This window comes from Physcomitrium patens, chromosome 7 (genome assembly GCF_059467195.1).
Source record: "Physcomitrium patens ecotype Gransden chromosome 7, ASM5946719v1, whole genome shotgun sequence".
Lineage (NCBI taxonomy): Eukaryota > Viridiplantae > Streptophyta > Bryopsida > Funariales > Funariaceae > Physcomitrium > Physcomitrium patens.
In genome coordinates, this window is record NC_143416.1 from 15,043,716 (window position 1) to 15,059,425 (window position 15,710).

Genomic DNA, 15,710 nt, shown 5'->3' on the forward strand with positions numbered 1-15,710 from the left:
ACCACAACTTGCCATCCACCACATGCCACCACAATTTCTATTATTGCCACCACAACCCAACATCCATTTAACATTTTTTTATGCTTTTTTTTGTTTTCCAATTAAAATTTTATTGATATTTTCATTACATTTATTTTCTATTTTATTTAATTTTTTTCAACATATGTAGAGAGTAGATTTTGTTTTAGTAGAAAATAATTGAAAAGTTCATAGGAAAAAGTTGGCAAAAACTGTAATGGCATCAACACCCAAAACAATATACCAACTGTGGATAGATTGTGACATTTGATAGTTTAACTCCAAAGTTTTGCACTTTTGCACTTTAGACTATACATAATGTACATAGTGTAAACCCCTGTAAAAGTGTTTTTCTCCATCAACCATATATATATATATGACTAGTTTTTCTACTACACCCGATTTCATTGTTAACTCTTAAACACAAAAGACGATCCGAAACATGAAATTAACAACTTATTTATTGTCTCTCTTACGGAACATTCTTGATCATGCAATTGAAGGATGTCGGTTGGAGGGGTGCTCAAGAATTATATACCCTGTTTCGAAACAAGGGTTTCCTCAAAACAGCTGAGCTAGAGTACGCACCAAAAGCTACATATCTGACCAAAACAGTTTGCTACGACAGGAGAATATGGAGAAAGAGCTCCCAGAAAAGTGCACAAGCTGAATAGTCTCTTCACTCATTCTTCTCTGAAGGAATCTGAAAAATACCGCACTGTCAACGCCGAGCACGTCTCCCTGGTGATCGAGACCTGTGATGAGACCTGGGAGGTGTCACTGCCCTTCCGCGGGGGGGAGAGAAGTGGGTGTCATCCTTGTTGATTGAATTTGTTGCCTTAGTTCGCCGCTGCACATCTTCAACGTGCTTTCGCCACAAGGAATCTCGACCTCGTCGCGGCATTTTATTGTAACGAGGGTCCGATTTCAAGACCTTCTTAGCTTCGTGCCAAGAGTTCAGTGGGGTTCTTCCCTCCTCATTGTGCTTAGCGGCAGCCTCGGGAGTGATCAGATCTGATAGAAGCGACCGGAAGTCCCGTACACAGCGCTGCCACCAACAATTCCCCACAAGAAAACTTGAGAAGGTTGCAGTAAAGACTGTTCAAATACGCGAACAGATAAGTAACATGAGTGATTAACACTCTTTTCAAGAGATGCACTAGTTTATAACAAATCAGAGGGCTAAGCATGTTCTTTGGGAATGATCCTCAAATCCTGAGATGTTGACCTTGGTAGTGCTTCATACCTACAAGTTTGCACACTAGACAATATTAAAAGTGTTAAAATCCGTGCAGGGTTTCGGCTTAGAAGCATACATTATACAATCCATCAATGTGCACCCGGAAGATTCGTTCTCTCTCCGTAGTGTCAATGTCTGGATTAGAAGCACGACCCAAAGCATCCTTCTCCAGCTTTGACCGAGCTTCAGTCCAAGACATCTGCTTCACCCGGGCATCCAAACCAAAAAATCAATCAACAGGAGAACTTGGCATACATAAAAACTATCTGTGCACAACTACGTGATTTATCCAAACAAAACACGTAGAAGTCCCAAAAATAGAGCAGGACCGTCATTACTACAGAAGTTAAACATTCAGGAAAAAGAGTCGCATATAATCTTCACGTGATAACTAGATACAAGCGCCAGAGATGGTAAAAGTAACCAGCGACAGTCTACCTCGGGATCCTTGATCTTCTCGGTCAGGAGGGCTTGATAAGCTGTAGCAGCATCTTTTCGGCGAGCTTTTACACGCACTCTTTCAAGCTCTTGTTCCTCCCGCTCCTTGCGCTTGCGTGCTTCTCGTTCTCTATCTCTCAGTTTATCCTGTTAAAAATCCATCAGGCAAAAAATGAATCACCACTATGGATATTAAAATAACAATTCAACAGAAGACTTAATCTAACAAAAGTGACCTTTGCTTCTGGGCATATATGTACAGAGGACTGCGATCATTTCCAAGTTACAAACCAAATTAGCATCATTAATATTGTCATGAATGTATAAGACCTGGTTGAAAACGTCAAAAAATAGCCTTAAACGATGGGGTTACTGCTTGCCCAACATGTGATGCTGTAGAGGTAAGTATCCCACCAGCAGCATAATGCATGATGCATAGAAGACCGAATCATGCCAAAGGTCATTTTCTACAAAATTCTTTCTTGAAAAGCACAAAGCGAGCTGACCTCTTCTTCCTTCTTCGCTTCAGCTGCTCTCTCCGCTTCCATCTCTACTGCTCTCAGTTCTGCAACCATAGCGTTAAACAGATCTTCTCTTTCGTCCCGCTCTACAAGCTTGTACCGAGGATCAGATCGCAAGTTTTCTTTTACCTGGATCACATTACTCAAAACTCAAGAAAATAAGTCTTCTAAGGATAGATTGTTATGAATTTAAGCCGAAACAAACTCGTCGCAATTCTACCTCAACAGTAAAAATTGCTGCTTCTTGACACTAACAGATGATAGCACCAGTCCTAGCACTGCGCAGGAAACCTTGGACGCAAAAACTGCATCTTCGAAGTTGCAGAATCACAATTGCAAGCTACCGAATCAGAGCAGTTAACAAACTGCTGGACTCAAACAGCACTATGTTAATAGACGATACAAACTTTCACAGCTCAGGATTTTAGACGGAAGCAAAACTCATTCCCTTGAAACATCCTTTACCTTGGACCAGCGACTGGTAGAACTGATTTCACCCTTCTCGGATAAAAGAGATCGAAAGCCAGCTACGGCAGATGCACGTTCAGCTTTGACCCTCTCCTCTTCTGCTTTTCTAAGCGGAGCAACTCTGAAAAACAACATGAATAACTCAATGGCTGTCTATGAACCAGATACATCAAAGGATGCTATGCACAAGGACACCACCAACCTCCTAAACTGAATGAATTACTCAAGTACTCACGGATATAAGCGTAACAAAGACGTGGAGGCCGTAACTTAGAAACTATAGATTTGATTACTTGGAGAAAAGTTTCGACGACGTGAAAATGAAGAAAAGAAAAACAAAACAAACTCGTATCAGAGCCCACATATTGAAACCGAAAAGAAAGGGAAAGAAAAGTCAACAAATTATTACTAGAAACCGTAACAACATACCCCAATTGATAAACAAATTTTGGGAACTCCTCACAACGTTCAGTTTAATAATTAATCCTATGTTCTTCCAGAAATTTACATCCTGGTTAACTTCAATCCGAGCTTGAATCAGAAACATAGTTTTAATTTTCAGTAAACCCAGCTCGCCCAGAAAAGATAGTTTTAATCGAAGCTATCTTTGTGGCATACAAAACGTATGCAAGAAATCAGTTCACCTATACTCCTATAAAGTTACGAATAAGGTTGGTTCGAAACTTGAATGAGAAATGGACGTTATGCGAAAGTCACGTTGAAATATTAGCATCGGAGGAAGGAATAAGCTTGGTTAACCAATACAAATTGAGAACGTAGTCCATCAAATGCAGCTAACTGCTGACAGCCGTATCAGAATAACTTGAGTGTTAAAAATGGAAGGGTGACAGCAGATTGAAGTGGCTCGAATGGTGGACGAAAATCGCAATAAAAGGAGAATGTATACCTGTTGCTAACAAATCTCGGCGACATCGCATACATCGCAAAGTGGGTCAGGGTTCACCTTGAGGGATAGCTTCTTTAACATCCACATAAAAACGTCACATTGAGCCACATATTACGTCAGCCAACCACGCACATAATTCCTGTCCCACCTGCTAAACGTGATTTCTAGGAGGATATATTCATGCGTAAAGCTCTATAATAAAAGGAATCAGTGATGATCGAATATCAGCTCATGCAGAATTACTTGTTTATAAACCTATGAATCAAGGTCAAAACCCACATCGACACGATGTGTAATCTAGAATACTATTAAGAATATCCTGAAGACGTTATGAAATATTCTCACTACCACACGTGAGGGCCACTTCAATCAGGTCAATATCTGACATACAGGATTTGGATGTGCAAATATTGGTTAAAAAATCATGTAAGATGTCACGTGAAGGCTCAGAAAATTAAAATATGCAAATGCAATGACGGAAAAACGATTTCGGGTAATCGCAGGTCAATCACAGAAACTGACTGAAAACCGCATGCAAACAAATAGAGAAAAAACCCCGGTTGGAACCGACACCACAATGATCACCAATACAAAAACAACAAACCTTTCAATCAACAAAGATTCACGATCCTTCCGCTCCAAAGCTTCAAAGCGAGTGTCTTGACCCCATTTCTTCGCAAAACTGTCATAGGTAGTTGTATGCGTGACATCCTGCATAATAAATTGAACTTCATTAGCAAATCGTGAACAATAAAGGTGACTACCAGCTAAGACAGTAGGTTACGTGACATGACACATCAAGCCCAAGATGAAGGCGCTCGTTGATGTCTTTAGAATACAGCGTATGTTACCAAACCGCACCTTGAAGCATAACCCGTTGTATAGGATTCAACGATGATCCAACGAACGCATAAGACTGACAATAAAAAAGCTTTCAACGCTCAAGAACTGCAACTCAGCCCATTAAGACTAGGGTTGTATGAAACATGGATCTTTTGGGGTTGCAACCTACCAGAAGGCTGCAGTAAGCAGACAACTGAGCTTAAACCTGAGAAGCCACATCTCTGCAAATTGCTGAAAAGACCAAAAGTGTATAAGGGCCAAGTCATGGCTGCCACAATTCAGCTGAAGAAACAAGGGATACCACCCATCCATCGCAGACCGTTCCTCCACAAACAAGTGGAAGTTTATCAAACGTATGAGGAATGAGACACCACCATACACATTACAGCTGAAGCAAAGCATTCGTCGACTTCTATATCAATTACTCACATGTAGACATAGAGAAAGAAGATATAGTTAGAAGGAAAACCTTCGCTGCTTCCCCCAGAAGGTCCTTGAACCCTTTTATAGCAGCCTTCTGTGCAGCCCGCTTCTCCTTTCGCTCAACGTCAGCCCTTGTCCGAACGTAATGATCGAAAATGGACCGTCGCTCGGTATGACTAGGAATGGCCTACACAAGAAACCATGTGGTTCAATTACATAGCCATTGTTTATAAATGGCATCAAAGACATTCGCAACTTCGGCTCTGAACACATGAGTCTACATCTGACTTCACGTTGGTAAACTATTTCGAAATTGTACGAATAGTCAATTCTAGATAACTCATATTCACCCTAGATGGAATGAAAAGTATCTTCATATTACCGTCAAGACATCAGCATTCACACGCCAATAAACTGCAGATTACTATAATGATGTTACACTAAATCATTGCAGAGACCTTGAATCGTGGGTCAAAAATGATTCTAGGTAGTTCCTTCTCCCATTTCGAAAACGGGGCCACGTCCTTCTCCTTCAGCATTTCCTGCAATAAAATTCTAGGTATCAGCAATAGATACATCTATTTCAAAAAATCTGCATCCTATACCAATCCAGGCAAGAACCTAATCACTAAGCAGACCTGTCCCATAAAAACACAGTTCCGGTTTAGTCAAGATTGTTAATGTCTAAGCTTACCAAGGACTCAAAAGAGATACTGAAAAAGAAGATACCACCCTTGCGAAGTCATCTCAAGTAACCAACTAGGAACACAATAGGCCCCTCAGTAAATTATCTACAGACCCAGGACACAGCTTAATACACCTGCAGTGTCCAGAAGCTACCAAATCAGATTGAAGCATATGGTAAGAAAGGACTGCGCAACCCGGGAGGCTAAAGTTTGATGCTAATAATTCGACTGCAGACCATTTACGATAAGTGGAGGTTCCATTTTCTCGAGAAACGAAACAAAAGCCTACCTTAAACTCATGAACCTTCTGCTCTTTGGTTGGCTCTAGGTCCTCTTCCTCACTTTCAGATGATTCATCTGAGGAAGCATTATCGCCTTTCGAGGCCTTGTCTTTCACAACATCAACCACCATCCCCTTTCCAACACTAGCATCAACTGGAGCTACGCCGTTCACAGCATTCCCTGCTCCTGGAGCGATCGCAGTCGTTGGTGAAACCGTCATTTGAGCACCCGAATCTTGCAGTTTTTTCTTAATGAGGTCTAAGGCAGAGTTGGCAGCAGCTTTGTGCCCCATTGCTTCTCGACCGCCAGTTATTGCTGCTGGCACATTGAGTGTAAATGATACAGGACTCTTATCAGCCGTAGAAATCCCAGTAGGAACACTCTCAATACGAGGTTTTCTGGAAACCTCTTCTTTTTTCTTACGAAGTTCTGCAACCTCGAGAGGTACTTCCCAACAGCTTGCCTGAGAATTGCATTCAATTGCACCCGGCAACAAAAATCAGAACTTATTCTGGACCTAAGTTGCTTCATACGAAGGATTCAATCATTTCGTTATCATGAACAATGCAAACTCCCCGTTTTACCAACAGGCCATCTTTCGACTAGCATGAAACTGGTGAAACAAAGCATCTTTGCCAAAGTTAATCTCAACGAAGTACAAAACTGCGTCGTAGACAATGTGCTTATGCCTTACTTACCTGTGACTTCGTGTTGTAGTAATACTTTTTGCCATCGTCAGTTGTCACAAGCGCCCAATCCGTGGAATCCAGACGCTCCCTGTGTCACATCAAAGCAGCGCATCAGCCCCATGATCCCAACATTTTTAGACTATGATTACAATGCATTCTGTACATCAAACCATTCAAGAAGCTACTAGAAAAAAATCTTGAATTCCATTACATCTGCACCTAAAAATGTAGCAGGGTGCTATTGGGACATTCTCCTAATTTTATGGCCCTACAAATAACTTGAACAGTAGCCTGGAATAACAAAAATTCTGTGAGAGGGTGCAACAAAACAATATTACTGCAGAGACATATCTAAGGCGAACCAACCAGCAAGGGCACTCAGTACCAGATATTCAGAGAAATGTAGGCATCAGCATAACTCTCCGGTGCAAAATGCAGATAACAGCCTGGAAATCCTCACTCACCAAGAGACAGGCGTGGGCTGAGTTGTCACCTTAGCTGGCTGCATATTTCAAACAACACATATCAACTCCAACGCTATAAACAATAGGAAAGAAAGGAAGTAGACAATGATAAGCCGACGCACTACCACCAGATGTGAAAACATCCTGAACGGGTGACTGAATGTGACTCAATATAGGTAGACTTTAAAAATTAGAAATTAAAAGACACATACATAAATAATAATAATAATAATAATAGTCATAACAACAACAACAACAACAATAAGAAGAAGAAGAAGAACTACATAAAGGTCTGCCATGTTACCTCCCCTTTAAACCCCTCAGGTCGTGTGTAAGTAGACTGAGCAGTGACAGAATTATAATAATAAACAGCTCCGTTATCCGTCTTGTGAGCGGTCCACACATCTGCAGGATCAGCAGACACATGGCTTGGACCTTTACTGGTAGTGGAACCCGACAACATTGACTGTTTATCTGGAAGAGCTGCGGAAGCTCCAGTAATCCCACTTGGGGCCCTGTTCATCTCATCAGTGATCGTCATTACAGGAGACCTTGCAACTGGTGCCCCAGGAGTCAATTGTGACCACATCACAGGACGCTGGGTACCTTGACCAGGCATTACAAAACCTGGTGTAAAACCTGACGCAGGTCCTACTAGCATCCCACTGGAAGGTGGTCCCATAGGACGCATCTGTCCCTGGAAAGGCCCTGCATAATTTCCTGAATAATGCATGTAAGGAGGACGCTGAAAATGTTGTGCTGGCTGCATCCATGGAGGTCCTGGTTGTTGCAAAGACCCCATCCCAACATTAGATGGGTGTCGTTGATAAGAGGGTGGTTGAGGAGATCCTAAATTATTTGATACAGCCTGGGATAAACCAGAAGACACTGGAGCTGGTGGCGTCATCCCCGGCCTTGCACCTTCGTTTGAGATAGGCCTAGCCAGGTGAGTACTTGACGGCATCCCGTGACTTGGTTGCGACTGAGGGGGAGGGACACTATATTGAGCACCTGGTGCCGTGACGAGGGGTAACATCTGAACGATAAACACAACGTGAAAGATAAATACAAATAGACCGATAGTTGACCCATAACACAAGGAAGCACTGGGTGTTAAAACCAAATTCACATCCTAAGAGATCCGCAAATACTATCAAAGCAGCTTCTAAAATAGAAGACCCATAGACATTTTCGCCAACTTTAAAATCTTCAACAAATCCATCGAACAACCGGAAAACAAAAATATTATGGAAGACATGAGCAACTTACAGGTCGAACGGCAGAGTTAATAGCACTAGGGTTTATATTAGTAGCATTTTGTTGTGCAGCGAAATGAGTGGGAGGCCCGAAAGGAGAGCCTTGGGGTGACTCTTGCTGCTGACTTCCAGCTGCATTAGAAACTCCCCAGTGTCCTTGTGTGGCAGCCATAGGTGCAGATGCGGTCTGCATTGCAAGTGGCTGTCACACCGAGGAAGTCATATCATCCCCTGCAAATTTCAAACCCTTTATTGAGTCAATCGAAACCGACAGGACCATCGATAACTGTAGTATTTGTCACGGCAACACATACACACAGAACAGAACCCGACGACAGCCGAATACTACATTACACGAGCGACCAGCGACACTACTCACAAAACAAACTAAAAAATACAGTGTAATTACACCAAAATTTGTACTCCAGCATGAGGAATTCTTTGGTCACATGGTTTCTCGCTTTTATAGGCTTACTCACTCGCCCTACCTACACTCTCAAATTATTAAAATATCCTAATTCCGAAATTCGGAATAGTCGCTAAAAATGAGAACTCATAACGAGGATCAACAAGGAATAGAGACCGTCGGAACCAAGCTTCACGGGTACTCCAATTATTAAAGATTCTTCGCAGTCGTTATCAAGAAAGGGTTAAAGATGAAGCCCAAAAAACCTAATTCCAAAGTGTGACGAATGCACTGGAATACATGACTCTAATACAACTACAAACGCCTCCACCTCACTCGATCAAACAATGCTTTATCCATACACGCACTATCATTATTCATTCATTGCATCTCCAAGCAGCTCTGTTATGCAAGGCCACTATTCCACACAACACAAGTGGAAAAGAGAGAGAACCCATAAATGAAACCCTAATTGAACAGTCGTTCCAAAAGCAAACACTGACCTAGCCCGTCATACTGGCTCTCTCGCTCATGCTATGCGGAGACTCTCAGATTCTCAACCTGTTCCAACAATCGCTCGCCCAAAAGCAATGGCCTAGACAACAACATCCATCTCCGACTCCAGCGAAGAAACAACCAACTTTGTCGACAGAACAGGAAACAGAGCAAGAAAAAAAATTAAAATTAAAAATAAGCGTGCGAGACGGGAAGCGGCGGGTAATGCAAAAAACCCGCCTGGATTGACGAGGCCGAGGGAATGATCGGCAAAGGACGTGATGCAGCTGCTGCGTGTGGTCGCACACCGGTCTGGTTCAAATACGTGCTCTTTACTGGGTGTCTCCGTTACTGCTCCGGCGATGCACTGAGGAGCCGGAGCCAGTCTAACTGGTTATCTGTGTGAAGTGCACAGCCGCCGTATGGACGTCTGCTTGTTGTTGTTGTTGTTGTGTATCAGGGCATGACACACACGTTGAGGCTCTGCGCCTTTAAACAGTCAAAGCAAGACCTGGCATTCTTGCACCCCCAAGAAAAAGAAATTTGTACTCTTGCTTGTAATATGTGTTAGTGTAACCCACCTTCCGTTACCACAAAGATGTCAATGTAGTGGCTTAAATTGGAATGTATTGGACCATGGTTCAAAGAGAAATAAATAATATAAATATAGATATGTGTGTGTGTAATATCTTTGACTATAAATGTTTAATTTTATTTTGATTCATTTGTGTGACATTTCAATTTTTAAGAATTTGGTAGTTGTAGTAAAAATGTAAAAAATTGTTTCAAAATTTAATTACTTTGATGTATGAGTTTCTTTTTAAATATTGTTTTCAAAGTTTAAATGAAGATTTAAATGTATTCAACATTGTTGAAAAACTTCATTATTTATTTATTTATTTATTTTACCTTCATAATATTATTATAATTTCTTGTATTTTTGCAATAAATATGAAAAGATAAAAAAAACATATCATTGTAGTGGAGAGAGAATTTGCATTAAGAAAGCTTAAGGCTTTTGGCTATTACTAGTTGCTCTATTTTCTTATAAAAACTTTCAAAGATATATACATTATTCAATAAAATCCAAATTCTTCATAAATACCCTAGTTCTTTAGATTGTCTAGTAATCCATGTATTTAATGTTTGTAAAACTAGCACAAGAGGAAATAACCTTCTTCAAGAGATCTTATATCCTTTTCTAAAGAAGGGTGCTATCTTTTTCAAAATCCTAAACTCTACTTTATTCCTAAATCCTAAAACTTAAATCTTAGTCCAAACTTCAAATCCTAACTAAAATCCTAAATCCTAAATTTTATTTTATTTGAAGTTAATTTATTTTAAAAGAATAATAATTGGATTGAAGATTTCAAAGAATTGATGCCATCACACTTTAGTCACTATTAACTTATGGCTTTTTTTTGTTTTTAGGGGTAGTGATATAGCAATCTATCAGGAAGAAAAACATATAAAAGGCATAGGCATCACATATCATGCTACTATTAAAAGAGACTCCTTGCTCCTGTCTATAGATGATAAGTATCTTTATTATCCAATATAATTCCTTAATATAAGCATTGCAGAGTCAACCTTCTAAATATTCTCAATAAATAAAGAAGATTTTTAGAAAATATTCTTCTTTACTATCTCATATTCTACCATGGAATTTTGATCCTAAGACCTCCTAGGTGCCATCCAAATATGTTATCATCCATCCATCTCCACAAGCCGTTAACCACCATTTGATGTTCAAAGCTTCAATTCTTCTTTCTATACCTTATTTTTTGATCTCGTGTTTTTTTCAAATCTCTATTTTTTATAAATTATAATTTTTATTTCTACAAAAAAAATTACATCTATTTATAGATATATTAAAAATATATCCATCAAATTTTATATTAAATAGATTCTTTAATAATTAATTATCCTAAATCTTATTTTCTTTCTATAATTTTTTTTTAATAAACCATGATATTTTTTATTAATAGGATTCTTATATCTATTTTTATATATTCTAAATATACTATCATTAATCTTTATTTTAATCTAAAATTTAAATCTCTAAATTTTAAGAGCTATATGATAATATTAAATAATAGATTATTATAATATAATATATAAGTTATAATATATATATATATATATATTATATATTATATAATATATAAGTTATAATATATATATATATATATTATATATTATATAATATATAAGTTATAATATATATATATTATATATTATATATTATATAACTTATATAATATATAAGTTATATATTATATATTATATAAGTTTTTTATAGAAGTTAGAGATTGGATTTTAGAGATTTAAATTTTAGAGATTTAAATTTTAGAGATTTAAATTTTAGAGATTTAAATTTTAGAGATTTAAATTTTAGAGATCTTAAATATTATCATATAGATCTTAAATATTATCATATAGCTCTTGAAAAATATTGTCATATAGCTCTTAAATCTTATTTTCTTTCTTAAATTTTTTTATAATTTCTACTATCATAAACTAAAATCCAATCTCTAACTTCTATAGGTTTAGGTCTTAATCAATGAGTCTTATCAAACTTTTCTTTATTTTCAATTAAGTTACTTTTAACCTCTCTATTGTTACTTCCAAATCTTTTGGTAATCTCACTAATTATTGAATTCAAAATTCTATTAGGATTTTTCTATTGATTTTCTCTTTCTACAATAAAAAAATCCATGTAAGATAAGATTTCTTTGTTAACATCATTGGTTTTTGCTCTAACATCAACTCAATGAGAATGTAACCAATCACTATACTATAAGTAGTCCTATCTATTTATAAAAAAAATAGAAGCAATTTTGGCTATTGCATTAGATTACTCTTATAAAATTTCATTAATTATTAAAGATAAAAATGCAAAGATAAGAACTTAAAGAAAATACATAAATAAGTAAAAAATGAAGGAAAGAGAGATGACAAACTAAAAATAATAAAATAAATATATTTAATAAAAAATAAGAATGGCTATTGCCAAAAGATAGAAAATTAGACTCTTAAAAATAAATTGGAAGAAAAAAAAGGAATTAACAAGAGTGAAGAAGGTTTTATTTTTATTTCTCTATATACTATCTATTTAAGAGCTATATGATAATATTTTTCAAGATCTTCAATATGTGTTCAATTTATAAGACACATGTCTTAACTTACAAGGTAAGTTTCATATATGTGCACTACATTGATAGCTTGTATTAAAAGCTACTTATACAAATGACATGTAGCTAATTTAGTTACTAAGTTTCTAACTTGTCAATCACCTACAAAGATGTATAAGTATGAAATTATATTCATATAGCTTCTATGAACCTTCTCCATAAGATATTATCAAATTAATCTATTTTTATCTACTTTTATTTATTCATATTATTTGAATAAGTATAGATGTTTTTGTAATAATATTTCTTTTCTAAGAATAAGTTCCATGAAGAATAGTGATCACATATTGAAGAAGTCCAAGATGCAACACATTATATTTGCTACATACTCTAATTTTTGTTTCCTTTGAAGTTAGTTGATAAGTCTTTTTAGCTACCAAAAATATCTCATTCTAAAATAAAAAGACCACCTTGTTGTTTCATCATTATTAGAGCCTTAGTAACTTCTTTTAAATAAAATATTTGTAATATCATCAAGAGTCGTTTCTACCTCCCATAAAATTATCATGCACTAAGAGTCATTCCTACCTTCAATAAAATTACCAAGTATTAAGAGTTTCTTTTAAGGTTGTGATATCAAATACGTATCTTGCCATGTTTTCAAAGAAAAACATGTTGTTTTTAAAGGCCTTTATTTCAATTAAGTTTTCTTGAAGGTTGTGACAATCACAATATCTTGTTTAATAAGTCACCAAATGATGGCTCTTAAATTGAATCAACTAATTGTTGATTCTTCATCTGTTAAGTATTATAAATATACAAAAATTACGAACAAAAATAAAAAATTGAGTACAATCTTTTTTAAACTACAATTCTTTTATAGCAAAGATTTGCTTTCCTTCATCTTGATTTTGATGGATGTAATTAATAAAAAGTATCAACTTTCTTTATTGCATTTGTAAGGTTTTTTGCTAGCTTCTAACTACGTTCAATAATATCATATCTATTCAAATGAATAAGTTATTTTAACCTATTTTAGCATCGCCTTAAGTCTATGACTTCTTTGACTTCAAATTCTTTATTAATGTCGAATTTTGTAGGAAGAGGTGGCACTTGTCATCTTTGAGATATATCAATTGTCTTATATGGCTTACAAAGAGATACATAGAATATTAGATGGATTTTCATTGACTTTGATAAATATACTCAATAAGTGACTAAATTGATTTGTTCAAAATTAAGAAAAGGTCCAAGCCTACTATAATCTAACTTATTACAAAGATGAATAGTCTTGATGTTGGGACAAAGTAACCAAATCTAATCATCCATATTGAATTGTAATTGTTCCTTGCAATAGGTATCCATGTTGTTCTTTTGTCATTTTTAAGTTTCTTTTAATGACTCCTTTATGGTTGCATATAGATTTATAAAACAATTTGTCAAATCTTTGACCGCAAGAATATTAACTTTTGAAAAGTCAAAAGTATCAAGTTATGGATGTTAACTATAATTGATTTTTTTTTTTATTAAGTGGAAGAATGTATCAAATTATTATATACAATTTTTAGTAATGACAAAAGAGTTGTCCAATTATCTTGATGATAGTAGATGATATACTTCAAATATTACTTTAGAATTTAATTTATCTATTTTATTTATCCATGAGTTTGAAGATAAAAGGCCAAAGATAATTTTATATCCATCTTTAAAATCTTAATGTAAATTACATCCTTCTATTTGATATGATATCTTTTGATAATCTATGATAGTAATAGATATTATTAAGAAAAAGCTTAGCTATTTTTTCACTTAAAATAGATTTTATATATAATACAAAATATATTATTTTGGTGAAACAATGTACTATCAGAAATATAGAATTATATGAATTTGAATTTAAAAGATCTATAATGAAATCCATAAAAACAAAAAATCATGATTATTCTTGTATAGATAATGGTTGGAAAAGTCTATAAGGTCAATGATAAGTAGTTTTTGATCTTAAACAAATATTGTATAACTATACAAAGTCTTTTATAGCCTTCTACATTTGTGGCCACCAAAATTTTCTTGATATTAACTCCAAAGTCTTGTTGTATCTAAAATGTCATGCCATTGAAAAGTCATGATGAGCTTGAAGAATACATAAACATACCTCTTCTTTAGGAACATATTAACAACCTTTGAAATATAGTAGATTGTTCTTAAACTTCAACTTAAAAATATCATGCGACTTAGAAGAAGTATTCTTAATATCATAAACAAGAAGATTAAAGGGCATACTTAATTGAATTTACTCCATAAATTATGGAATAAATTCAAAATTTTTATTATTGAATCAATAGTCCATATTGATTTTATTGTTTAAAGATGAAATTGTTCAAGCTCTATAATAATTATTCTTTGTTAATTATAAGCTACATCTATTTCTTTTTGTGCAAGATAAGAATGCCTAAAAAGTACATTTGATAAATCGTATTTTTTTTTACTTTAGTATGTAATCTTGAAATTAAATCTTAATAATGACATCTAGTAAGAAGTCTAATAGCAATTCAACATGCATATTGATATGAAGTACTTGAGGTTCTTCTAATCTATATACATGGTGTTATGATGTATTATAACTAATAGATGAAAGGAGTAAAAAATCTATTATATTATAAAAGATCTTACTTCAAATATTATAGCAAATTATCTTAGAAAATAGATAATAGTCTAAAAAATAGAACTAAAGGTTTAAATGCTACTTTTTTACAAAATAGACTTATATTAATTTTTTAAGGCCATAAATAAGACAAAATAAGATAGATTAGAAAAATAAAGAATATGAACATATGTAGGAAGAAGTAAGGAGTTGATTGGAACAAAAATTAACTCAAAAGCAAAAAAATATGGTACTTAAAGAGAACTAATTATGAATTTGGGTTGAAATCAAATTCCAAGGCACAAAATCAAGCATCTATAGCAATTTGGTGGTTTTTTGGCAAATTGAAGAGTGAGATTTAAGATCAGACTTGATAGAATTTTTTTGAGCATTTATTTTGAGGGAATTGAGTATGTAATGACTTTGCAAGAGCTTTGTAAAGTTACAGTTGTTTTGGGTGACTTTGGAATTTATGAAATGTAAAGGATATTACATTTTAGAGAATTTTGTGAGTTTGGTAGTAAATCTACAATTAAAAATTTGATGACTTATGGAAATATTTATTTGAAATATATGCTATAAGTTTGAGCTTGATTAAATGGTTAAATTAAAGGCTATTGAATTTCAAGTAGGTTGAGGTCTCAAAAATTGGACTTTGAAAGGTAGTTAGGATTTCTAAGATCTTTAGCAATCTTTTAGTTAGATTTGAGTAAAATTTGGGTCTAAAGTTAATAGACTTGATTTCTATATACATGTGAAATTTTAAGACAATTGAATAGTTTAATAAGGAGATATT

General features: G+C 35.2%; 1 protein-coding gene across 3 annotated transcripts; it reads right to left on the minus strand.

Moving 5' to 3' along the window:
* Positions 1-461: 461 nt before the first annotated feature.
* LOC112284663 (pre-mRNA-processing protein 40C) lies at positions 462-9,590 on the minus strand. Of its 3 annotated transcripts, none has more exons than XM_024524677.3 (14): positions 9,377-9,590; positions 8,249-8,466; positions 7,284-8,015; positions 6,980-7,017; positions 6,525-6,603; positions 5,834-6,289; positions 5,317-5,400; positions 4,905-5,045; positions 4,197-4,303; positions 2,683-2,806; positions 2,203-2,346; positions 1,697-1,843; positions 1,335-1,457; positions 462-1,066 (listed from the first exon to the last, which is right to left on the minus strand). In XM_024524677.3, exons 2-14 carry the CDS (start codon positions 8,426-8,428, stop codon positions 740-742), a joined length of 2,682 nt encoding a protein of 893 aa, XP_024380445.1. In that variant the 5' UTR covers positions 8,429-8,466; positions 9,377-9,590; the 3' UTR covers positions 462-739. The 3 variants fall into 3 exon arrangements, with proteins under 3 accessions (XP_024380445.1, XP_024380446.1, XP_090108238.1); XM_024524678.3 differs by having other exon boundaries at positions 9,145-9,446; XM_090252112.1 differs by lacking the exon at positions 9,377-9,590 and adding an exon at positions 9,203-9,351.
* Between the last annotated feature and the right edge of the window lie 6,120 nt (positions 9,591-15,710).

Excerpts from the sequence above, each read along its gene's own strand:
- LOC112284663 (XM_024524677.3), bottom strand. The coding sequence starts at position 8,428 with ATGCAGACCGCATCTGCACCTATGGCTGCCACACAAGGACACTGGGGA. Across the intron at positions 7,018-7,283 it reads CTGAGGGGTTTAAAGGGGAG|CCAGCTAAGGTGACAACTCA; the intron begins GTAACATGGCAG and ends TGAAATATGCAG. Across the intron at positions 6,290-6,524 it reads ACTACAACACGAAGTCACAG|GCAAGCTGTTGGGAAGTACC; the intron begins GTAAGTAAGGCA and ends TGCAATTCTCAG.